The sequence below is a fragment of the Nanorana parkeri genome, unplaced genomic scaffold (genome assembly GCF_000935625.1).
Source record: "Nanorana parkeri isolate BGI_ZX_2015 unplaced genomic scaffold, ASM93562v1 scaffold497, whole genome shotgun sequence".
Taxonomy (NCBI): domain Eukaryota; kingdom Metazoa; phylum Chordata; class Amphibia; order Anura; family Dicroglossidae; genus Nanorana; species Nanorana parkeri.
The window spans coordinates 307,530-328,046 of record NW_017306765.1 but is presented as its reverse complement, the minus strand read 5'-3'; the positions used below and the strand labels follow the sequence as shown (position 1 = coordinate 328,046).

The following is a 20,517-nucleotide window of genomic DNA, read 5'->3' as shown; positions in this document are numbered from 1 at the left end:
CTTCCATTTTGCAGTACAAAAGTGACCCTTCAGTAGCGCAATATCGCCAGTAATGCGCGATTTTGCATGACACCATAGAGTCTATTGGAGCCGAATCGTGCGACATCCGAGGAAAAAAGGGTCACGTATGAGCGACAATCTTGAGTGTCGAGCTACAGGCAACATTGAGCTGTGAGATGTGAACAGCTCCATTGAAATGCATTGGACAAGCTACATAGAGCAATATCGCGCGGAAATATGCACGATTTCATGGCGGAAATCGCACGATAAACCGCTCAGTGTGAGCGGGGCCTTATAAAAATATTGATTGCCTGGTCACACCTGTCATCAGTATTTTGGAGTCACAAACGCAAAACAAGCTTGCAGTATAGGAGTTTCCGAAAAGTGAAAATCTTTCTCTATATGTTTAAGGATAATGGCTCACAAGTATTGAAGCCAAATCATCAGCATGACAACCAAGCAACTAGCACAATTAAAAAGAGAGCTCTGCAATGAAAAACTTTTCTCACGACATTTAACCCCTTCGTGAAGGGAGACATACACTGTACGTCCCGCCACAAAGGGACCAAATGACTCGTCACGTACACTGTACGTGACGAGTTATTTGCTGCATTAGAGGGCTGGTAACCGCTGAGAATCAGCGGTTACCATTCATTAATGGATGCCTCAGTATAGAGGCATTCATTAATGAAAGGGTTAACCTTTTTCAGACACCTGATACCTTAATATCGGGTGTCGGAGAGTCAAAGCAGAGCGGGCAAACATGCCGGCAAAAGCCGGCATTCTGACAGGTCGTATAGATCTAGAGATATCTCTCCAAGATCGTATACTGGCTTTTTCCCCCCCCTTTCACTTTCAGGTAGGGATGCACCGATACCACTTTTTTAAGGCCGAGTACGAGTACCGATACTTTTTTTCAAGTACTCGCCGATACCAATTACCGATACTTTTTCTTAAAGGGACAGGTCACATTTTTTCTAAAGCAATACAAAATCATGATTTTAGGTCAGTTTCTTAATATTATGAAGAACATGAACACTCTGTAGTGTGGCACAGCTATATCCAATTCTGCATACCTGGCTTGTTTGAAACAGCCTAATAATAACCAAAAATGTATTACTTTATCAAGCAGTAATAGTGAGATTAATTCACAATGACTAAGCCACTACATCTATAAAGCAGTGAATGTAACATTCACCAAACGTTCACTGAATGTCACATTAATTGCTTAACCCCTTCATGACTGAGGCCTTTTTTTCATTTTTTTGTACCCATGTTATATTCCACATTTTAGGTCTGAAAATTACTTAAAACCCCCCATCGTTGTTGCAGCCCTGCAGCAGACTCAGACATATATCCAACAGAGCCACTAAGCAGGTGACTTGCATACCTCTGGGGAACAGGAACCATGCCTTTACTGAGTGGGGTTGTTGCAGGTTACCCTCCATCTGGCTAGTCCTTATTCAAGCACTGGTATACCATGACTGACTGTTCCTGAATACGCTGAAAGCCACATACGAGTCCATGTCAAAGCAGTCCCGAAACATCCAGCGACTTCATTAGAAGCAGGGTTGGTGAAAGGGCAGTCGGGTTGAACACCGACACATTTTGTCTACCTACACATGGACTTTCTCAAGGTGCACTCTATGGGTGCTGGCAGCAGATTTATGGATGCATGTGTGGGAATGAATGGGTTTGGTTGGATGACAACGTTGTCATTTATTTTAACTCACATTGGGAATTTTCTTTTTTGAAAGGTATTCAAAATCACAGGTTTTGGATTTTGAAATCAATAAAAGGATATTGTACTTTCATGGTTGATCTAAGAGCTCTTTCTGTGATCTGCTTTACATTTGTGGAACTACACACTACAGATTGGAGCTCTGTTTAACTGGCATTTTTATAAAATGGATATGCTTACTCTGGTATGCAAGTAGAGTCTTTTTTAAGGCTAATGTGGCTATCAGTATGCTTTGAGAATGAGGGTCTAGCACACTCTATTTGTGTTAGAATGGTAGAAACTGATATCAGTACAGGCATGGAGAGGAAACTGAGGGTCTGTTAAATTAGTTGCTGTCTGACTGACTAATGGAAATATAGTTCTGTCTCGCATCTTTACACTGTCTTCTTTTTCTTTCCAGTTGCTTCAAGGTTCTTCACCTATCCTGCTTGCAGGGAGTCCTGAGGCTTTGATGTACAGAGAGACACAGGAGAATGCAGTGCCTGTGTGCCTAGATAATCCATCATCGGTAAGCCCCCATCCCTTCCTCCTACCAGATTCCATTGTACTTGGTATAGACAAAGTTAGGATTCTGCAGCTTGCATATATTAATTTGGTTTGTAGGTTTAGCCTTATGTGAAGGGAAAACCCCAGAGCATCACTATTTATTTATATAGCACTGCTATATAATGTTAAACATCCTTGCGTCCTAAGCAACATTTAATTTCACTCTGATTTAGCTCACCTGGTGTTCTAGGGCCTGGGTGTGCCAGGTGCAATTGGAGCTGAATGAGCAAGCACATATATTGTACTATAATGTACTGTGAAAGCAGCTTTACATATATTTCAGACAATACAATAGCAATCCTACCTGTCTGCTAAAGCATATAGGACTTATCTTTAGTAAAAATAAATAAATAATTTCACGATACTAGGTATCTAATAGGTCAGCATTTTTAATAAATTTGTGCTAAGTCATTCATTTTCCTTTTGTTATTTTGGTATAGGCTAGAAGATTAAACTGACATGTTTGGGTGCTATAGACACCACCTACCACATTTCCTTTTATCTTAATTTGTAAGTTTTTAATGTTGCTCCAAAACAGTTATAGGTCAAGCCAAGGTTATTTTTTTTTGTTAGCTTTGGAGGCACATCAGCAGGCTTCAAGCAAACTTGTAATTTATTACAAAACATTGAAGCAGTGAGGTCATTCAAATAGACCTCATTCAAATGTTCCTGGTTTCTGAGTAAATTTATGTGTATGTATGTGTAATTTTAGGGCCCTCTCGAGTCGTATATGGTTTCATTATGTTTACATATTATTTTGCCAGCATTTGGCTGTCAGGCCATGAAGTACTAGGTGTGACAAACAGCTATTACTTTCGAATGTGAATTTTACGGGAGAAAGTCAAAGAAAGTAAAGTTAGTTCTGCCAACTGATTTCACAATTTGTTTCTACCTCTATTTTTCCCCTGGTGCCTATTCTTTATGTCATATCTCTTCTTCAACCGCTTCTCAGAAATTGCCACGATATTGTGAGTAGATTAAGGCTGGAGACCCAAATGGACTGTTTTTAGTCGAGGTAGTTTCTGCTAAAGTCAAAACTTGCCTGCTTCATGCTGCCTCATTCACATTCTTAAAGTGTTCTGTTGGAGGTGTGAGGGAGAAGCAAAATTTGAGACTACAGGAAGTGTTGGAGCTTTGTTGTTCAGAACAGAATAGGATTCAGATTTAGGCCTGGTTCACACCTGGGCGTTTTACAGCGCGTTCCTATGCTCTGTAAAACGCTCAACATGTGAAAACCAATGATTGCCTATGGGCATGGTTCCCACCTGGAGCTTCAGGAGCTTCTTTTGGGCATATTTGCCGCACGTATCCATTGGGATACAGCCGGATAGCCCTCGGAAACACGCTTTTGTCACTTGCGGCACGAAACGCGCGACAAACGTGCATATTCGATACGCCTAAACTGCTATTTTTAAACCCTTTTTATTGCTCTCAAAACATTTGTACAAAATCACAAGTGTACAAGTGTCCTTAAACGTCTATATTTATAAAACTGTCAAGTTAAGTATCTGTTAGCAACCAGTAATTTTCCAGCTCTCCAAGACTTTGTTCACATATCTGCATTGAAAACCACAGATCAAACTGTGGAAACAATCACTGCATGTGATAGTTGGTGACTTCCATATCTTTGCTCCCCTATTCAACCACTTTCTTATTTTTTGAAAAATTGAGAAAAAAACCAAGTCAAACAGGAAATACTCTCAGAAAAAATCAGCATGTATTGAGGTGACGTTCTTAAAACGATGCATGTTTGATTCTAAAAAGCAAAATCTAAAGTTCTAAACTTGCTGATATCATTACCACCTAAATGGATAATGAGCACATTTGGGGTTGGCCAATACTGAAATAACCTGGATAAAATAAGATGTATCTTTCATTGAAGGACACAGCTTAGAGATTTGCTGGTGACCAACTCCCCCCCCAACACACACCTGCTGACCAGCCTCCAGTTTTTTGCCTAGGGTCAGAGCTAAGGACCTGCAAATCTTTCCTGGTATTTTTGTTCTACGTTTTTGGTGAATCTTCAAGCAAGAGTCGGCTGGGCGACATGCTGGATGTTCTATAGATTCTTTTAGTCTTACCCAGCCAGGCATCTAGCACATGCAGGCTCTCTCCATGGCAGGGTTGGCTGCGACTGCTCTAGATCCCTAGAGTGGCTTGTGGGAGAATTCCCGCTGTGCATATGACTGGGGGTCTCGGCTGCCCAGTCATAGTACCGCACACAGGCTGGCAGCACCCGGGCTACAGCCGGTGGTGGTCTGCGTCCCTTTGCTCTCAGCCTCATATGCGGCTGCGTTCTCTCTTTTGTGCCTAGAGACCGCTACTCTAGTCCGTGACTGCCCTCTTCCAGGCAGTAGAAAGGCATCATGGCACACTCACAAGTCAGCATGTAAAAAAACTTGTCTCACCACTAAGGTGAATAACAGGGACTGCACGAATGCTGGGTATGTCGCTTTTCTTTGAGGCCTTTTCATCTGCCATGGATAGCTTTATGTTCCACATAGAGCATGCCCTGTCGCAGAGGTCCACCAAGAAGCACACACTTTTGCTGCCTTCCCCTGCTCCCTTGGAAGAGTGGGGGATAGAGGATGAGACCTTGGCGCCGTTGGACCTGCTGGCCTTGGGGATTCCTTGCAGGATTAGTCTGGCAAGGATGATGAGCCATCAGCTTCACTCATTGTTCAGGAGTAAGAGTTGGTTTCTGCGCCTATTAACTCAGTCAGGGAAATGTTAAAAATTGAGGATGCTTCTAGTTCCTCGGGGGCTCCTCTGGTTTTTTTGACACACATGAGCTTCGCCAATCGGCTAAAGTTTTTCCATGCATTTCTTTCTTTTATGATCTTATGTACCAAATCCTTTTATGTACCTAAGCATTTTTCGGTCTGATACCCCTCTGAGGAGTTGTTCCTACAGAACTCACCTCCAGTGGTGAACCCACCAGTTTTGCGTCTTAAAGCTACGATTATTCCTGTGGAGGACTCTTCTTCTTTCAGGGATCCTACTGATAGGAAAGCAGAGGCTACATCGAGGATCATGTCCATCGTCACTGGAATCCTCTGCCGCTCGGCCACACACACCCCCCTTCTCCATGGGAGAAGCAGAGCGGCTCAGCTTCTCCCATGGATCCCCCCCTCCTCTCCCGGGCAGAGGCAGCGGGGGATCCGACACAAAGCACTTCAGCCGCGGGGTGGGGGGCGGAGCCTCTGTCACAGAACTAAGGACGAGCGGTGAGGGGAGAGAGAGGCGCCGGCTGTCAGATCCAGACAGAGCGTCTCTCTCTCCTCAACATTCGGCATTAGTTCTGTGACAGCGGCTCCGCCCTCCCCCGCCGCCGGTTCCTTCACTTCTTCTCGGATCCCCGCTGCATACAGATGGGGAGAGCAGCGGGGATACAGAGAAGCCCCACCGGCGGGAGTAGAGGATCGACCTTATGGGCACCCCTGCCCTAAACCCTTACTCAAGGCATCTGTCTGTACTAGAAATTCCCAGGAAAAGTCAGGAGCAACCAAAACTGGATGCTGACATAATGCTGCCTTAAGCTTCAGAAAAGCTTCCTCAGCCCCAGCACTGACTTCCTGCCTTTGGTCAGGTCAGTTAGTGGCGCAGCAATGGTGACAAAGCTGTGGACAAACCGCCGATAGTACCCGACTATGAAATGGCCAGAAATGCCCAGGCCTGTTTCTTTGTTAGGGGGCGTTGCCAATTCTGTATTGCTTCCACAATTTGTGGCTTTTGGTGTTTGCATTTCCGGGTTGTTCCACTTACGGGCAGTAATGGAAGGGCCCTCTACCCCCAAATCTGTAGGTTGTCTACAGTTATTGGTGTACTGACTCCATAGTTCAAAAGATAATGGGTAGTTCTGTTCCACTATAATGTCATGTACAAGATTTCTCACCACCCCCACCTCTTAGGTAACAGAGCCACAAGTAGAAGAAATTGACACCAGAATGAGAGGTTATTCTCCGGTGTCCCCATCAAAATATACCACCCGCAGAGTCTTACTTACCCGGCCGATTTTCCCAATCACCCGGGTATGCACAAGTGTGACCATACTTACCGAGTCTAACAAAGCCTTGGCAGGTAGGCGATTCACCCACACGTCACATTCAAACCGCCCTTCGGTCAAATCAAGATGGATAGTAAAAGGATAGAAGGATACTCTCTGGATGGTTACGCAAACCACGGGCTCCTCCTGGAGTGGGTACTGTGCCGGGGTATGACCCCAGGAGCGACACCGCCAGCACTGTAGATATCGCATTCTCCTGGTAAGGGCAGACCTCTGCTGAGATGAGGACGATAATTCTTGTGCCTCTTGAATGCTGGTTCCAGGGTTTAACAGAGCTTCCTTCCAAAGAGTTGAGGTTGGCTTTTGCTGTCCTTGGCGAACTGGTGCCCCAGCGACTGGCAGGCCTAAGCAGATCCTCTACAAACGTGTATCTGTCATCGGGCAGGGACCTCAGGTACCGGTAAAGCACAACCTGCTCCACTATTTGGGGTCCAGACAACACCTCTGGCTGCAGCCATTTCTTGACAAGCTGTATCAGGTCATGCATTTGGGACCTGGGTGGTTGGTCTGAGTGATACCTCCAGCAATGCACCCTTTGGGCCCGAACAGCCGTGGTCACCCCAAGTTGAGCCAAGATCTCTGCCTTCAGCCGCTCATAGCACTTGGCATCACCGGGTGGCAGGTCATAGTAGGCCTTTTGGGGATACCCAACGAGAAAAGGGGCTAGGAGGCCAGCCCACTGGTCTTGAGGTCATCCCCCTCTCTCTCTCAAATGTGGTTAGACAGGCTTCCACATCATCATTGGGAGTCAGTTTTTGCAAATAATGGCTGGCTCTCAGTTATCTGGTTGCTAGGGGCAACAGTCACTTGCTCATGTTCCTGAGCCAGGTGCCAAACTGCTTCCTGCAAGGCAGTCACCTGTGTCTGCATGGCTCGCTGCTAAGCTGGGCTACCAATATGCGAGTACTCTCTTGCTGTTGGGCCAGCACCTCCTCATGGCGGGTCTGGGCTTGTATATTGGCCAGTGCCAGTTCTTTGACCAGCTCTTCCATTATTGCTTCTGTGGATTGCATAGCCTGTGCAGTTTTACACCCAGGACATGCAACAGGTATACTGTACCTTTAAATGTCAGTTTGCAAGTTTAAACAGCTTTTTGCGGCTGTAATGCTGTATGCCCGCATTCGAGCACCAGTTGTGACATTTGGGGAACTTAGCACAATGGTAACCATGCAGGGATCAGTCTCAAAGCTGTTATTTCTTAGAAACAGGAACAGTCTTTATTTTTGTAAAGGCAGACAGCCAAGGCAATCCAACAAAATAGCTTATCTTCAGCAAATAATAAAATAAAGTTTTGTTATCTTCAGCATAACATAAAACAGAGTCTGACCGTCTTAAATCTTGCTTGCAGGTATAACACCGGAGTCCCAGAGCTTTTTGGTAACTTCCCCCAGAACACAGTTCTCAGCAAAGCCCAGTCCAGTTTAGCAGCTCACATAGCATTCTTTGCAAACCTGTGCTACTCCAACTCCTCCTCAGGTTCTGTGGGGTTTCCTGTCTTTTCTAGACACTTCCTCCTGCCTGGCTGTTAACGCTTTGTTTCCCCTTAAAGGGACCACAACCCAAATAGAGGGGGCACATACCATACAGCATGTGTTTCTATATAATTCAATGCAATAACACAATGGACTCAGGACGATCGCATTGTGAGAGGTGCATTTGGAGTGGCATGCAAATGAATGGCAACGCAACGCACCTCCTGCATGGTAGGTGCGATTGCGCAGTACAGTGCGTTAGTTGCACGGTACTGTGCGATTTAACACACAGCCCTAGTGTGAACAGGCCCTAAATCGTACAGCCTGGGATCCATATTGGCATTGTTTGTAGTTCCTGTAAAACAGTGGTCCCCAACCCCCGGTCCGCGGACCGGTACCGGTCCGCGGATCAAATGGTACCTACATTCTACCTACCTTGTGCCTGTGCCCTCTTCCTCCTTCTCCTCCAGACCTGCTGGCTCTTAGGTCAGGCATCGGGGGAGGGGATCACTCAGCAGAGGCACACAGGTGCACTCGGGGAACTGCCAGGAACCGCTGCAACTCGAGAAAGAGCTGGTCGGTGACGGAGATGATCTCCTCACTGGCCATGCTGCTCATCGCCTGCCTGCCTGCCGTTCTGGGCTCATTGGACAGCGGCTGTGGGCCCCTGTAAATTATGGGGCCAGGGGTGAGGGATTCCTATTGCCTAACACCTGGGACATGCAGTTCCTGGTGCCAGGGAGGTGGGTTTTTTTTTCTAAATTTAGCCCTGCTGCAGGAAGCAGGGCTGAATGTAGAGCAGGGGAGTCGCCGCTTGTTTTGTACAAGTGATCAGGTTGGATTCAGGTTGGAGAGCGAGGAACAGACTGGAATCTGCTTTGTGTGATCAGTGAAGCAGAAGCGCTGTACTCACAGCGCTTCCTGTCTCAGCTGTCACAAGCTATGCTGTGCTCGATCTTCTGTATTGGAGGGCAGGCTCCATAAAGAGAGCCTGTCACCTCCAAATGCTATCACATAGGGGTTTGTTATCCCCTGTGTGATAGAAATAAAGTTAACTGGGGAAAAAAAGTAAAATAAATGAAAGTAAAAAATAATAAAAAATTTTTAAAAAAATTAAAAAGTCTTGAAGTAAAAAAAAAATATATTAAAAAATTATAAAAATGAAAACCAACCCTGCCACCCTGCCACCCATGTAATTTGGGAAGATGCAATTACCAGCCAAATCTAGCCTCCTTCCCACCACTATACTTACCTTTCCGCAAACGTTCCTTCCCCTCCGCCGGTATGGGTGAAACATGTACCCCATACTGCTGTCCACCGCAGCCCTGTGCTATTGATTTTGAATTCCGCTTGCAAATCGTGAGCACTCAATGAGAAGCGCTTCTTATCACAGTTAAAAACAGCTTTGGCTACAATTATTTTTTGTATCCCGACAAGTAGATTGTCATAAGGGACAAGTAGATTGGGCCCACGCTTTAGTCCTTGGAGTAGTTTAAAAAAAAAAAATTCCACACCCCTGGGGGCCAGGGCAGTTGCACCTTTGTCCTGCAGCAAAGACGGCTCTGTACCTATCCTAAAAGAGTGAGAGGAAAACATTAGAGAACTAAAACCCAAGACTGACATACAGTTGCTAAAAAGTAAATAGAAATATGGGAACAGGAGATTTGTCTAAATGAATTAGAGAACTGCCAATGGAAATAGATCTCACAGTAATTTTTAACAATGTTCGCTGGACAAATGACATAGTCTGCACAGGTGTCTGCTCAAGTGTAGCTAATGACCTACTCCCAACTGATCAGACTTGGATTTCCTAATTTGAATGGAAACAAATTAATCAGAAAGTAAAACACCCTGAAATAAAAAACCCAACTTACTTTGGCTACAGTTTCAATATCCTGAGAGCGATGTAAATAAGCTAAAATAAAAGGCAGTGTTAAACAAAAGTTATTCATGCTGAAAAACATACTTTAGGTGTACGGAAACAGATTTGGAGGGGGGGTTACTATCTAGAGTACAATTAGATTTTTTTTTGTATCCCTTAATGGCGGGCTCACATTGGCGGGTTGCCGTCACGAGACAGCTTTTTTTTCTGCTAGGGGGCGCGTGCGCACGGGCAGAAAGAAACGCCCGTTCTTTACAGCCATTACTGGCTGTTTGACATACGTACGATCGGCGGCTCTATAGCCTTCCGAATGTATGTATGTGCTGGCTGGCTGCGCGCCCCCCCTCCTCGAGTGCCGCCGCCGCCGCCATGAGTGCCACCCCCTCCTGACCCCTCACTTTCAATCCCGGGATCCGCTAGCCCATCTGCGGCCCGGGACCGGCTCGGGAGAGTGTCAAGAGGTAAGATGGGAGGGAGATCAGCATCTTCCTCTTTGCTGAACTCCCTCCGTACTGTGAATGCGGAAGTAATGTGTAATTAATCACTCCATAAAGTCTCCATAAAATCAGTCTCCATAAAGAGGACCTGTCAGAACCTTTGCTATTATATAGGGGGATTGTCATCCCCCTATGTCAGGGGTGCCCATTAGGTAGATCGCGATCTACAAGGCGATCGCAAAGCGAACATGGGTAGATCGCGATTGGCTCACTGACCTAAGCTCCCTCTCGCGGTGCTAAGGCGGCAGAATGTGTCAAATGCTGCAGACGGGAAGGGATGGGACACCTCTCCCTGTCTGCAGCGTCGGCCACATTCAGCCACACCAGCACCGTGGGAGGACAGGACAGCGCACATGAGAGGAGACCTGAGAAGCTGCTGCAGTGCAGATAAGGAAGGACAGCCAAGAGAGAGAAGGGGCAGCAGAGAGAGAGAGAGAGAGAAGGGGCAGCAGAGAGAGAGAGAGAGAAGGGGCAGCAGAGAGAGAGAGAGAGAAGGGGCAGCAGAGAGAGAAGGGGCAGCAGAGAGAGAGAGAGAAGGGGCAGAAGAGAGGGAGAGAAGGGGCAGCAGAGAGAGAGAGAAGGGGCAGCAGAGAGAGAGAAGGGGCAGTAGAGAGAGAGAAGGGGCAGCAGAGAGAGAGAAGGGCAGCAGCGAGAAAGAGAGAAGAGACTGCAGAGAGAAAGAGATAGGGGAGAGAGAGACAGAGGAGAGAGCAAAGAAAAAGAGAGAGAGAGAGAGCGTGAGAGAGAGGCAGTAGTGCCAGTAACAATTTTAATGTGCTTGTTTTTTAAATAAAGGTGTTTTTTTCTTTGGTAGATCTCATTGAGCTCATCATTTGAAAAATAGATCTCCAGACAAAAAATTGTGGGCACCCCTGCCCTATGTGATATACTATAGCAATAACTATAAGTGTAAAAAAAAGTTTAAAAAAAACAAAACTTTTAAGTCCCCCACCCCCACGTTTACGCACATATAAACATAAATACGCGTTCGATGCGCCAGCATGCGGAAATGACAATTGCGCTACACGTGTTACATATCGCCGCGAACGTCGGAGTGAGAGCAATCATTTGCAAGTGTCGCCTATGGCCAATTTTAGTTATTGACATGTTTGGTGTCTATTTACCCAACGTGACCCCCATCTCTTATATTTTAGCAAAAAATTGGGTAATAATACATGTTTTATCATTTAATTTAGGGGAAACTGTTTTTTTTTTTCATTTTCGCTAATTTTTCCTTAATATATTACCAATTAAAATCCCAGAGGTGATTAACTACCACCTAAAGAAAGCTCTATCTGTCCCCAAAAAATGGTATAAAATTCATTTCAGTACAGCGTTGCATGACGAAATAAATGTCAGTCAAAGTACCGCAGCGCTGAATACTGAAAAATGGCGTGGACAGGAAGGGGGTTTAATACCACGGACTTCAAGTGGTTAATTACTTGTTGAACAGAAAAATAGCTATTACATGGGGGAATTAAGGTAAAAACCGCCCTGCACCTTTTTCTCTCTCCCGTCCCCCCCACACTTACCCATCACCGTCGCTGGTCCGAAGCGATCCTCCGTTCAATGAAACTTCCTGGTTGCGGGGGAGGATAGTGATGGCAGAGGATAGACTCCATCTGCCATGAATCAAACTGTTGGGCAGAGAGAAGGGGCATAGCCTGCTGCAGGGCTGTGTGCGTCTATGGACACAGCCACTGCGGGAACATGCCTCCATAGCAGCCGCTAACTGATGAAGGCATCCGTGGCAGGGGCGGTGGAGAGCACTGCAGGGACCCACTACAGAACTAGGATAACAAACAATTTTGAAGAAAAACAACATACATTTCATGCAAAAGTGGGCCTCCTAGCTTTGATCATTAAAAAGTAACTAAACCTTTAATGTCACTTTAACTACAGCTGGCATATGAAGCAATATAGCCATTAATGCTACAGATCGAGTGTACCTTATACATGAACTGCTGTCATACCTTAAAGCATACCTTGGTCTCCTCTTGCTGAAGGGGAAAGGTTATGTTAACTAATGCTGGGATATGCAGTAATCTAGCCATCGCTATTACAGATCTAGTGTACCTACTACATGAACTGCTGCCATACTCTCAAGCATATCATAGTTTCACTCCTCCCACTGAAAAAAAGTTATATTCCATATGTTGATATAAGTTATATGTGGCGCTATCCGCAGGTGAGATCCATATAATTCCCTAGAATGTTACACCACCACTGGGAAAAGTTCCAATAAAACTATATTTTTTGTAGCCTTCTTAAGGATCCATGACATAGGCCAAGCACCACAACACCAATGACTACTACATACAGCTGTAAAGCCTTTAGAACCAGCAGCAAATTAAGTAGCTGGTATAAAGTCACTTTGCCAAAATGACCTGCCACTAAATCTGCCCCAAAAAATTAAACACTAACAAATCTTCTTTCATATCCAAAGTTAATTCTAATATTGGAATAAGGTGACTTAAAACCAGACATTGCTAGCGAAAGGCTGACCAACAAACATAATTCTAGAAGCAAAAGCTAAAACCCCCAATAATGACTGAATTTTCTTCTAAGTACATTCCTCTTATGCAAAAAAGTAGAAATCAAAGACTACACTTTCAAAATTGTATCCATAAGTAAGATAAATTCCATCTGCAAAGTATTAATACTGATATCTAGGAACATTAATTAAACCGTAGGAAGAGCAGATTTTTCAACAGCTAGGGGAATACCAAAATAACTAAAAATAAGTTATAAAAGTTAATACATATAAAAACAGAGGGAAGAAAAGAACGAATCAAATAAAAACCTGAAGAAATATAAGCTTACAATAGGGCAAAAAGGAAGCAACATAAAAACTGACTGCTTTTAGCCAAAAGTGCATGCTGACCAAAGTGTTTTGAATTAGCTATTTCGAAAATTAAAGATGTACAGTATATGATACAAAAGACATACATACAGTTTTAAGACAGACAGCTATATGATTGTTAAGGAAACCTCCATTTGGAAAAGAGAGATGATGAATTAATCTAAAAGAATTTCAGGGTTATTCACAGAAGGGTGAAGAGTTTAGAAAAGGCAGAAGAAGTGAACAATCTAGCACAACATAGCTGAACTGGAAAGTGAGCTGAATTGGAGAATTTTTCCAAATCGGCTATTTTGGCCTAGATTGTTCACTTCTCCTGCCTTCTAGAGAAAAGAAGGAAGCAGAAAAAGTGCCCTGTTCCCTTCTCTTACAGCTGCAGTTCTGGTTACCTCCATCTGCAAGCAGCAGATCGAGCAGCACTCCTAGTCCCCTTTTACCCGATTACTTATCTGTCCAATTATTTCCCCGTGCTCTGTGGACACCCGGTCAGTGCACTGGTTCCCCTCCTTCCATTTCTGTGTTCTCCTGCCTTCTCCAAACTCTTCACCTTTTTGTGAATAACCCTGTTAGGTTCCTTCTTGGGAACCAGAGCCAAAGGAGATGTATGGAAATTCTCAAAAGGAGGTTAAGAAAATGGACCAGCCACTGTGCCTTTTGCTATTTCTTTAAGGATGTTCTAAGGATGTGATAAAAATTAACTGACTTTATTTGACTAAAGTGCCACCTGAACCACTAAAAATGGGTATTTTAAAACCAGAATTAAACACATCAATGAGCAACTGGGCCATCTCATTGTCTGGGTACAACATTAGTCAGTGCAGCATTTTTCCCAGGGTCACAGGTGTGCAGACTTATAGAAAAAATATCCTTCTGGGCAGGAGCTGCCACATTGGCTTTCTTGAAACCTCTGTTTAAAGGGTGAGCTTGGGCACAAAAGTAACATTCATACTTGTATTTACAAGCAGATGCTCACTTGCACTGATTCTTCTTCGGTAGCTGACACTGCAGTGTCCAAGATCTCTGCAGACAGTCCGGCAAAAAAGCCAGCTAGAAGGGCCTTGGTGTGGTGGCTTGAAGAACCCACTCGTTGCCTAGGAGATGCTTGATGCCTAGGGGATGCTACTGGCCCCCTATGGCCTGCCTACCAGCACTCCTCAGTGGAGACTGGGAGAAGGTCTGCCTGTTCCTTTTAAAGTGCTTGCCTGGACTTCCTCTTCCGCTGACATCATTAGACTCTGTCTCGTGGCGTCACTCCACTTTGGGCTAAGGCTGGCCATACACTGCTCCTATTTTTTTCATTCTACCCATGGGCTGTTGTAAAAAATAGAGCAGATTCCTCAATCAACACTACTAGTGTGTTAATCGAGGAATCCCGCAGTTTGCATAGTATTCTGACAGTGACCACAGGCTCTGGTCGTATTAAGAGCCGTCTCATTGGCTGCCATCTCTTGTGGTGCTTAGATTTTCCAGCTGGCTCCTTCGAACAGCTGTATGCACTTACGTAAGTGGGTGGATATTATGCTACCAAGGAATACTCTTTACATTCAGTGTGCAGATACAGGAAACCGAATTGCCTCACTAACATATAAACAAGCCTTAATGGATCTGACCAGCAGGGGCAAAATGCAATGTAATGAGACCCCAGAGCAAACTTTGGTGAGGCGCCCTCCCCTGCAACCTCTGCCTGTAGTACCTAGCAGTATCAACTTCAATAATGCTGTTTTTGTCCTACCATAATGCTTGACCGAACCCAGCACAGGTATCAGGAGTGCTTTCAGCATAGTCTGTACACTACTGAGGGATACTACTGTGGATCAAAGTTGCCAGGGTGAATAAACCTTTATTTTCCTACTGTGTTCTCTTGAAGCTCACCTACTCATCAACTGATCTGATCCACCACCACAGAAGTTCTGAAAGTGATGGTGTAGTCCTGTAGGTGTCCGAGGGAGAAGTTGGCCACTATATATTTTAAGTATTAGGACGTCCCTTCATGGTTGCTGTTCCTGTCATACTGATACCCCTCCTGCGGTCCCCTTGGGGGAGTCGATATCTGGACATGCCCCCTATCTCCATATGATCCTAGATCATCATATGCATTCACGATTTAGTCATACTGGCTCACACTTATTGGATTTCCTCCTGAAGAAGCCATGGTACGGCCAAACGCGTCGAGAAAGTTTCACAGTGTTGGCTATATTATTGACATAATTGATGAGGACTGTATGACCATTCTGTTGTTGTAACCTGACCATATGATGTGTTTTAAAACAGGCCAGGAGAGCCTGATTGAATTTGTATACATGGTTTACCTTTTTTAAAGAATGTTAATACAGCTTAGTTGTTTTTCATTGAAGGTCCCCTATTATGCTTTACAAAACCTTTTTCCTAGCTTTATTCTCCAACTTTATGCTGGAGTTTTTGTTATTCAATTTATGTGTGGGGTGTGACATAGGGGCCTTCCTCACCTGAACATTCTTGCTGTCTATATAACCTCTCCCACCCCTAATGATACAGTAGCTGATCTGTGTGTTATTTACAGGTTCATACAGATTTGCTTCCACAGCCTCCCTATTGAGGCCCTCCTCCCAGCACTGGGCCCCCTAGCATCCTGATGGACTGCTAGGACTATAGTTATGTCACTACTCACCAGAGATTTCAGTATCTGCCACAGCAAGTTTGCACAGAGTGAAAATACATTTAGTGCCCTTCATTAAAACTCAGCTGTTTAAATATCTACTCAAAATAAAGAGATCAATTTACAGTGAACATAGCGATTACTTTGTGCTACCCAGAATTTAAATACCATGACTGGATTTTCCCAGTGCTTCCAGCATCATCTGACATTTTTTTGCGCCTTAAGGCTGTTATTTATGATAGTATAGTAGCAGCCTGGCATATATGTAAAATTATTTTATTTTTTTTTGAAAAATCTTTTTATTCATTTTGCATAGTAAACAATTACATTACAGTAACATTCGGGCACCAACATAGCACCCCATTCATACGCAACAGTGTATACATTACGGCATAACGTATGCCAACAACCGTAAAGGACCATGCAAGGTCCAATAACTAACCCTCTGACCATAACCCTCCCCCTCCCCTAGGCACAGGATCCGTCTCCATGTCGTCCCACACCGCCGTCTGTGTGCCTGCAGAGGTGAGAGAAGCAGCTCGTGCAGCCAAGATGGCGCCGGCGCACGTGTCAGCAGGCCGGCCTGGAGTGCCACCGCTCGCTCGGGACCGGGTCGATCGTCTCCTGGTCCGCATCAAGGAGAAGGCAGGAGTCACCGGATCACCCGACAGTACTGGGTGAGTATTTCGGCCAGTTTGTCAGCTAGCTAAGGATCAGGATGTAGCACGGATGTCGGGAGCTGCAGTGAGACACGTCTGCTCAGTCTCACATCCCGGCCACGCCCTATGTAAAATTATTTGATGCATTTTTTTGAAATCATAACAATTTTTACTTTTTTAGAGGCAGCTCACACAGTTCTTTCAAGTCACATTGTCATGTAATATGAATTAAGAATGTTTTGTATTTACAAATGGGATTTGAGCTAGTTGTTTCCGAGAGCTACATGAGCGCCTGTTCACACCATCCAGTGCGTTTAGGACACGGTTTCGTGCAATGAACACACTGTTTCGCATAAACAAAGCCTCCCCTTGTTCTGGGGCAGAAGGGGGCGTCGTGATGCCATTTATTCTATTGGCACCGCAGACATGCCTCCTGTCCGCAATGTGATCGCCCGCACTGGAACACGTGGTACTGCAATGCCTTGCATTCCAGTGCGGTGCGAAAACAAAGAATAGTGCATGCACAAAATGAGATAAATGGCACCACCATGGCACCTCCCACCCCAGAATGCAGGAAGGCTATGCAATCCAGTGCGTTTATAATGTCCATGTGCCCATCGCACTCCTGACCATGTAGTTTGTGTAGAATAATGGGTGCAGCCATACCAAAGCAGAAGATAAGCAGGACACCGGCACTCCCAAATCGCTGATAATCACATCCTTTATTGATGGATGTATTACATTTCACATCACATCACAAGTAAGAAGGGCCTCGCACCAACCAAACAATCCTAGATTATAAGCAGCAGCCCTATTCCAGCAGAAACCGGACAGAATAAATATACAAATAAAGATGGGCCGCGCTAAAGTGCCTAATAGTGCCAAATGAATAAACAGCTGAATAAGAACTAATCATATGCTATATCTGGTATAAAACAAAAGCAACTCAGTCACGAAGGGGTAGGGCACGTAAAACGACAGAACGGGGTCAGCGCAGGCTAAAGCGCGCATTGCGCAGAAGTTGCCAACTGTCTGCAGAGTCAATAGCTATAGACCTCAAAACTTCATGTGGCCTTCAGATTGACACAACAACAGTGCATAGAGAGCTTCATGGAATGGGTTTCCATGGCCAAGCAACTGCATCCAAGCCTTACATCACCAAGTACAATGCAAAGTGTAGGATGCAGTGGTGCAAAGCACACCACCACTGGACTCTAGAGAAGTGGAGACGTGTTCTCTGGAGTGACAAATCATGCTTCTCTGTCTGGCAATCCGATGGACATGTCTGGGTTTGGCGGTTGCCAGGAGAACGGTACTTGCCTGACTGCATTGTGCCAAGTGTAAAGTTTGGAGGAAGGGGGGATTATGGTGTGGGGTTGTTTTTCAGGGGTTGGGTTTGGCCCCTTAGTTCATGTGATGGGAACTCTTAAGGCATCAGCATACCAAGACATTTTGGACAATTTCATGCTGCCAACTTTGTGGGAACAGTTTGGGGATGGCCCCTTCCTGTTCCAACATGACTGCGCACCAGTGCACAAAAGCAAGGTCCATAAAGACATGTATGAGCGAGTTTAGGGTGGAGAACCTTGACTGGCCTGCACAGAGTCCTGACCTCAACTCTATAGTACACCTTTGGGATGAATTAGAGCAAAGACTGTGAGCCGGGCCTTCTCGTCCAACATCAGTACCTGACCCCACAAATGTGCTTATGGAAGAATGGTCAAACATTCCCATAGACACACTCCTAAACCTTGTGGACGCCTTCCCAGAAGAGTTGAAGCTGTTATAGCTGCAAAGGGTAGGCCAACTCTATATGGAACCCAACGGACCAAGACTGGGATGCTATTAAAGTTCATGGGATCTTTAACCACACAGTCTTCACTGTTGGGAACACCACACATCAATGCAATTTTGTTCAAAAATAAAGTCCTTTTAATAATAGGTCTGGCACAAGAGGCAACATAAGCAAAAGAAAACAAAAGTCCTTGTTCAACTGAGCGATTTCAAAGGAAAAGGCACAACTTAAATTCAATAATGTCACTTGTTCCTAAGGAAAACAATGCAAATGGATGTACAGACCTTTCAAATAAAGTTTTAGTCCTTTCTGAGATAATTCCTCTCAATCTCATAGTGTGTCTGTGAAGGTTCTCATTCATCCAGGTCAAGGTATATCTGTAAAAAAAAAAGGCAAGGCAACTGGACTTGCTGTATTTTTCTTAAAGATGTTTCACTGGTCATCCAGTGAAACATCACTGGTCATGCTTTTCACCCTCACTGGTACTCTTTGCACTCTTTCCTCTCCTTTATTTCTGTTTTGACAAAAGCCCAGTCTGGATACCCGCAAGTTTTAAGGGCCCCCCTGAGGTGTTTGAATTCCTTTGTCTTGGCCTCTGTTCCACTGAGACTGTGCGGCCCGGTACCATTTGGTCCGCTGACCGGGGGTCCGGGAACACTGGTGTAGAGTCCTGATGACTCCCAGTTTGTGGTCTAAAGGGTGGTGGGAGTCAAATAGCAGGTCCTGGTCCGTGTGTGTTGGTTTTAGGTAGACCTATTTCCAGCCTCCTTCCCTCTTCTACTTTTACTAAACAATCCAAAAAAGCCAGTTTGTTGTTTTGCATATCTTCTCGCGTAAACTTGATGTTATGATCAACAGAGTTGATATGGTCAGTGAAAGCCTGTAACTCTTGTGTGTAAATCTTAACCCAAGTGTCATCCACATATGTGAACCAATGACTGTATAATTTCCTTGAAGGTGGTCAGGGCCTTGCTTTCTACTTTCTCCATGTACAGGTTCGCCACAATAGGTGAAACCGGCAATCCCATGGCACAGCCATGTTTCTGCCTGTAGAACTTGTACTTGAAATAGGTGGTACTCAGGCAAAGGTCCAATAAGGCACACACTTGATCTGGGTTAAGTTCTGTTCTGCTGCCTAGGGTGTTGTCTAGTAGCAACCGTTTTCTCACTGTTCCAATTGCCTCTGTGGTGGGTATGCAATCTCAATCTCATAGAAAAAAGTGTTTGCAGTATCCCTAAAGGTCAGAGGCGGCTCTTTAATTAGGCGAGTTAGGCGGACGCCTAAGGCCTCGCGCTCACGAGGGCCTCGCAGCCGCCTAACTCGCCTAATCTATAGCAGGGGAAGGAAGGGCTGGCACGCCGAACTCGCCTAATCTATAGCAGGGGAAGCGCGGGAAGCAAACATCCTCGTTTGCGTCCCGCGCTTCCCCTCCCCTGCCGAGACTGCACTCGCACATTGCCCTGCTGGGACTCACTGCATCCCCAGCCCAGCTTACTTACTAATGAAGCAGTTACTTACTAATGAAGCCCCCTCTGACAGGGGAAGAGCAGGAAGTCATGGCTGGGGCCCAGCACTGCCGGTCTGGCGGAGGAGGAGGTCATTGATGGCCCAGTGATGGAAGAAGTCCCCTCTGGCAGGTAAGGAGCTGCAGGGAAAGGACCCCCGATCAGCCCATCATAGTGATTCTCTGGGGGCTGTGCAGGATCTCTGCAGGGCCTTGGGTGGGTGCTATGTGTAGAGTCCTGTATGTTGCTATGTGTAGAGTCCTGTATGTTGCTATGTGTAGAGTCCTGTATGTTGCTATGTGTAGAGTCCTGTATGTTGCTATGTGTAGAGTCCTGTATGTTGCTATGTGTAGAGTCCTGTATGTTGCTATGTGTAGAGTCCTGTATGTTGCTATGTGTAGAGTCCTGTATAGAGTCCTGTATGTGGCTATGTGTAGAGTCCTGTATTTGGCTATGTGTCGAGTCCTGTATGTGGCTATGTGTCGAGTCCTGTATGTGGCTATGTGTCGAGTCCTGTATGTGGCTATGTGTAGAGTCCTGTATGTGGCTATGTGTAGAGTCCTGTATGTGGCTATGTGTAGAGTCCTGTATGTGGCTATGTCCTGTGCGTTGCTATGTCCAGAGGGTTGCTATGTCCAGAGGGTTGCTATGTCTAGAGTCCTGTGCGTCCAGTGCATTGCTATGTGCAGAGTCCTGTGCGTCCAGTGCATTGCTATGTGCAGAGTCCTGTGGGTTGCTATATGAAGAGCGTTGCTACGTGCAGAGTCCAGAGCTTTGCTATGTCCAGAGCGTTGCTACGTGCAGGGTCCAGAGCGTTGCTACGTGCAGGGTCCAGAGCGTTGCTACGTGCAGGGTCCA

General features: G+C 45.4%; 1 protein-coding gene across 1 annotated transcript in view; it reads left to right on the top strand.

The window, feature by feature from the left end:
- LOC108790729 (SRC kinase signaling inhibitor 1-like) overlaps positions 1-20,517 on the top strand; it is a 584,474-nt gene that overhangs the window by 283,881 nt on the left and 280,076 nt on the right. Inside the window, exon 3 of the mRNA XM_018561058.1 lies at positions 2,142-2,249. Within this exon, the coding sequence (XP_018416560.1) occupies positions 2,142-2,249 (108 nt within the window). The remainder of the gene's footprint in view (positions 1-2,141; positions 2,250-20,517) is intronic.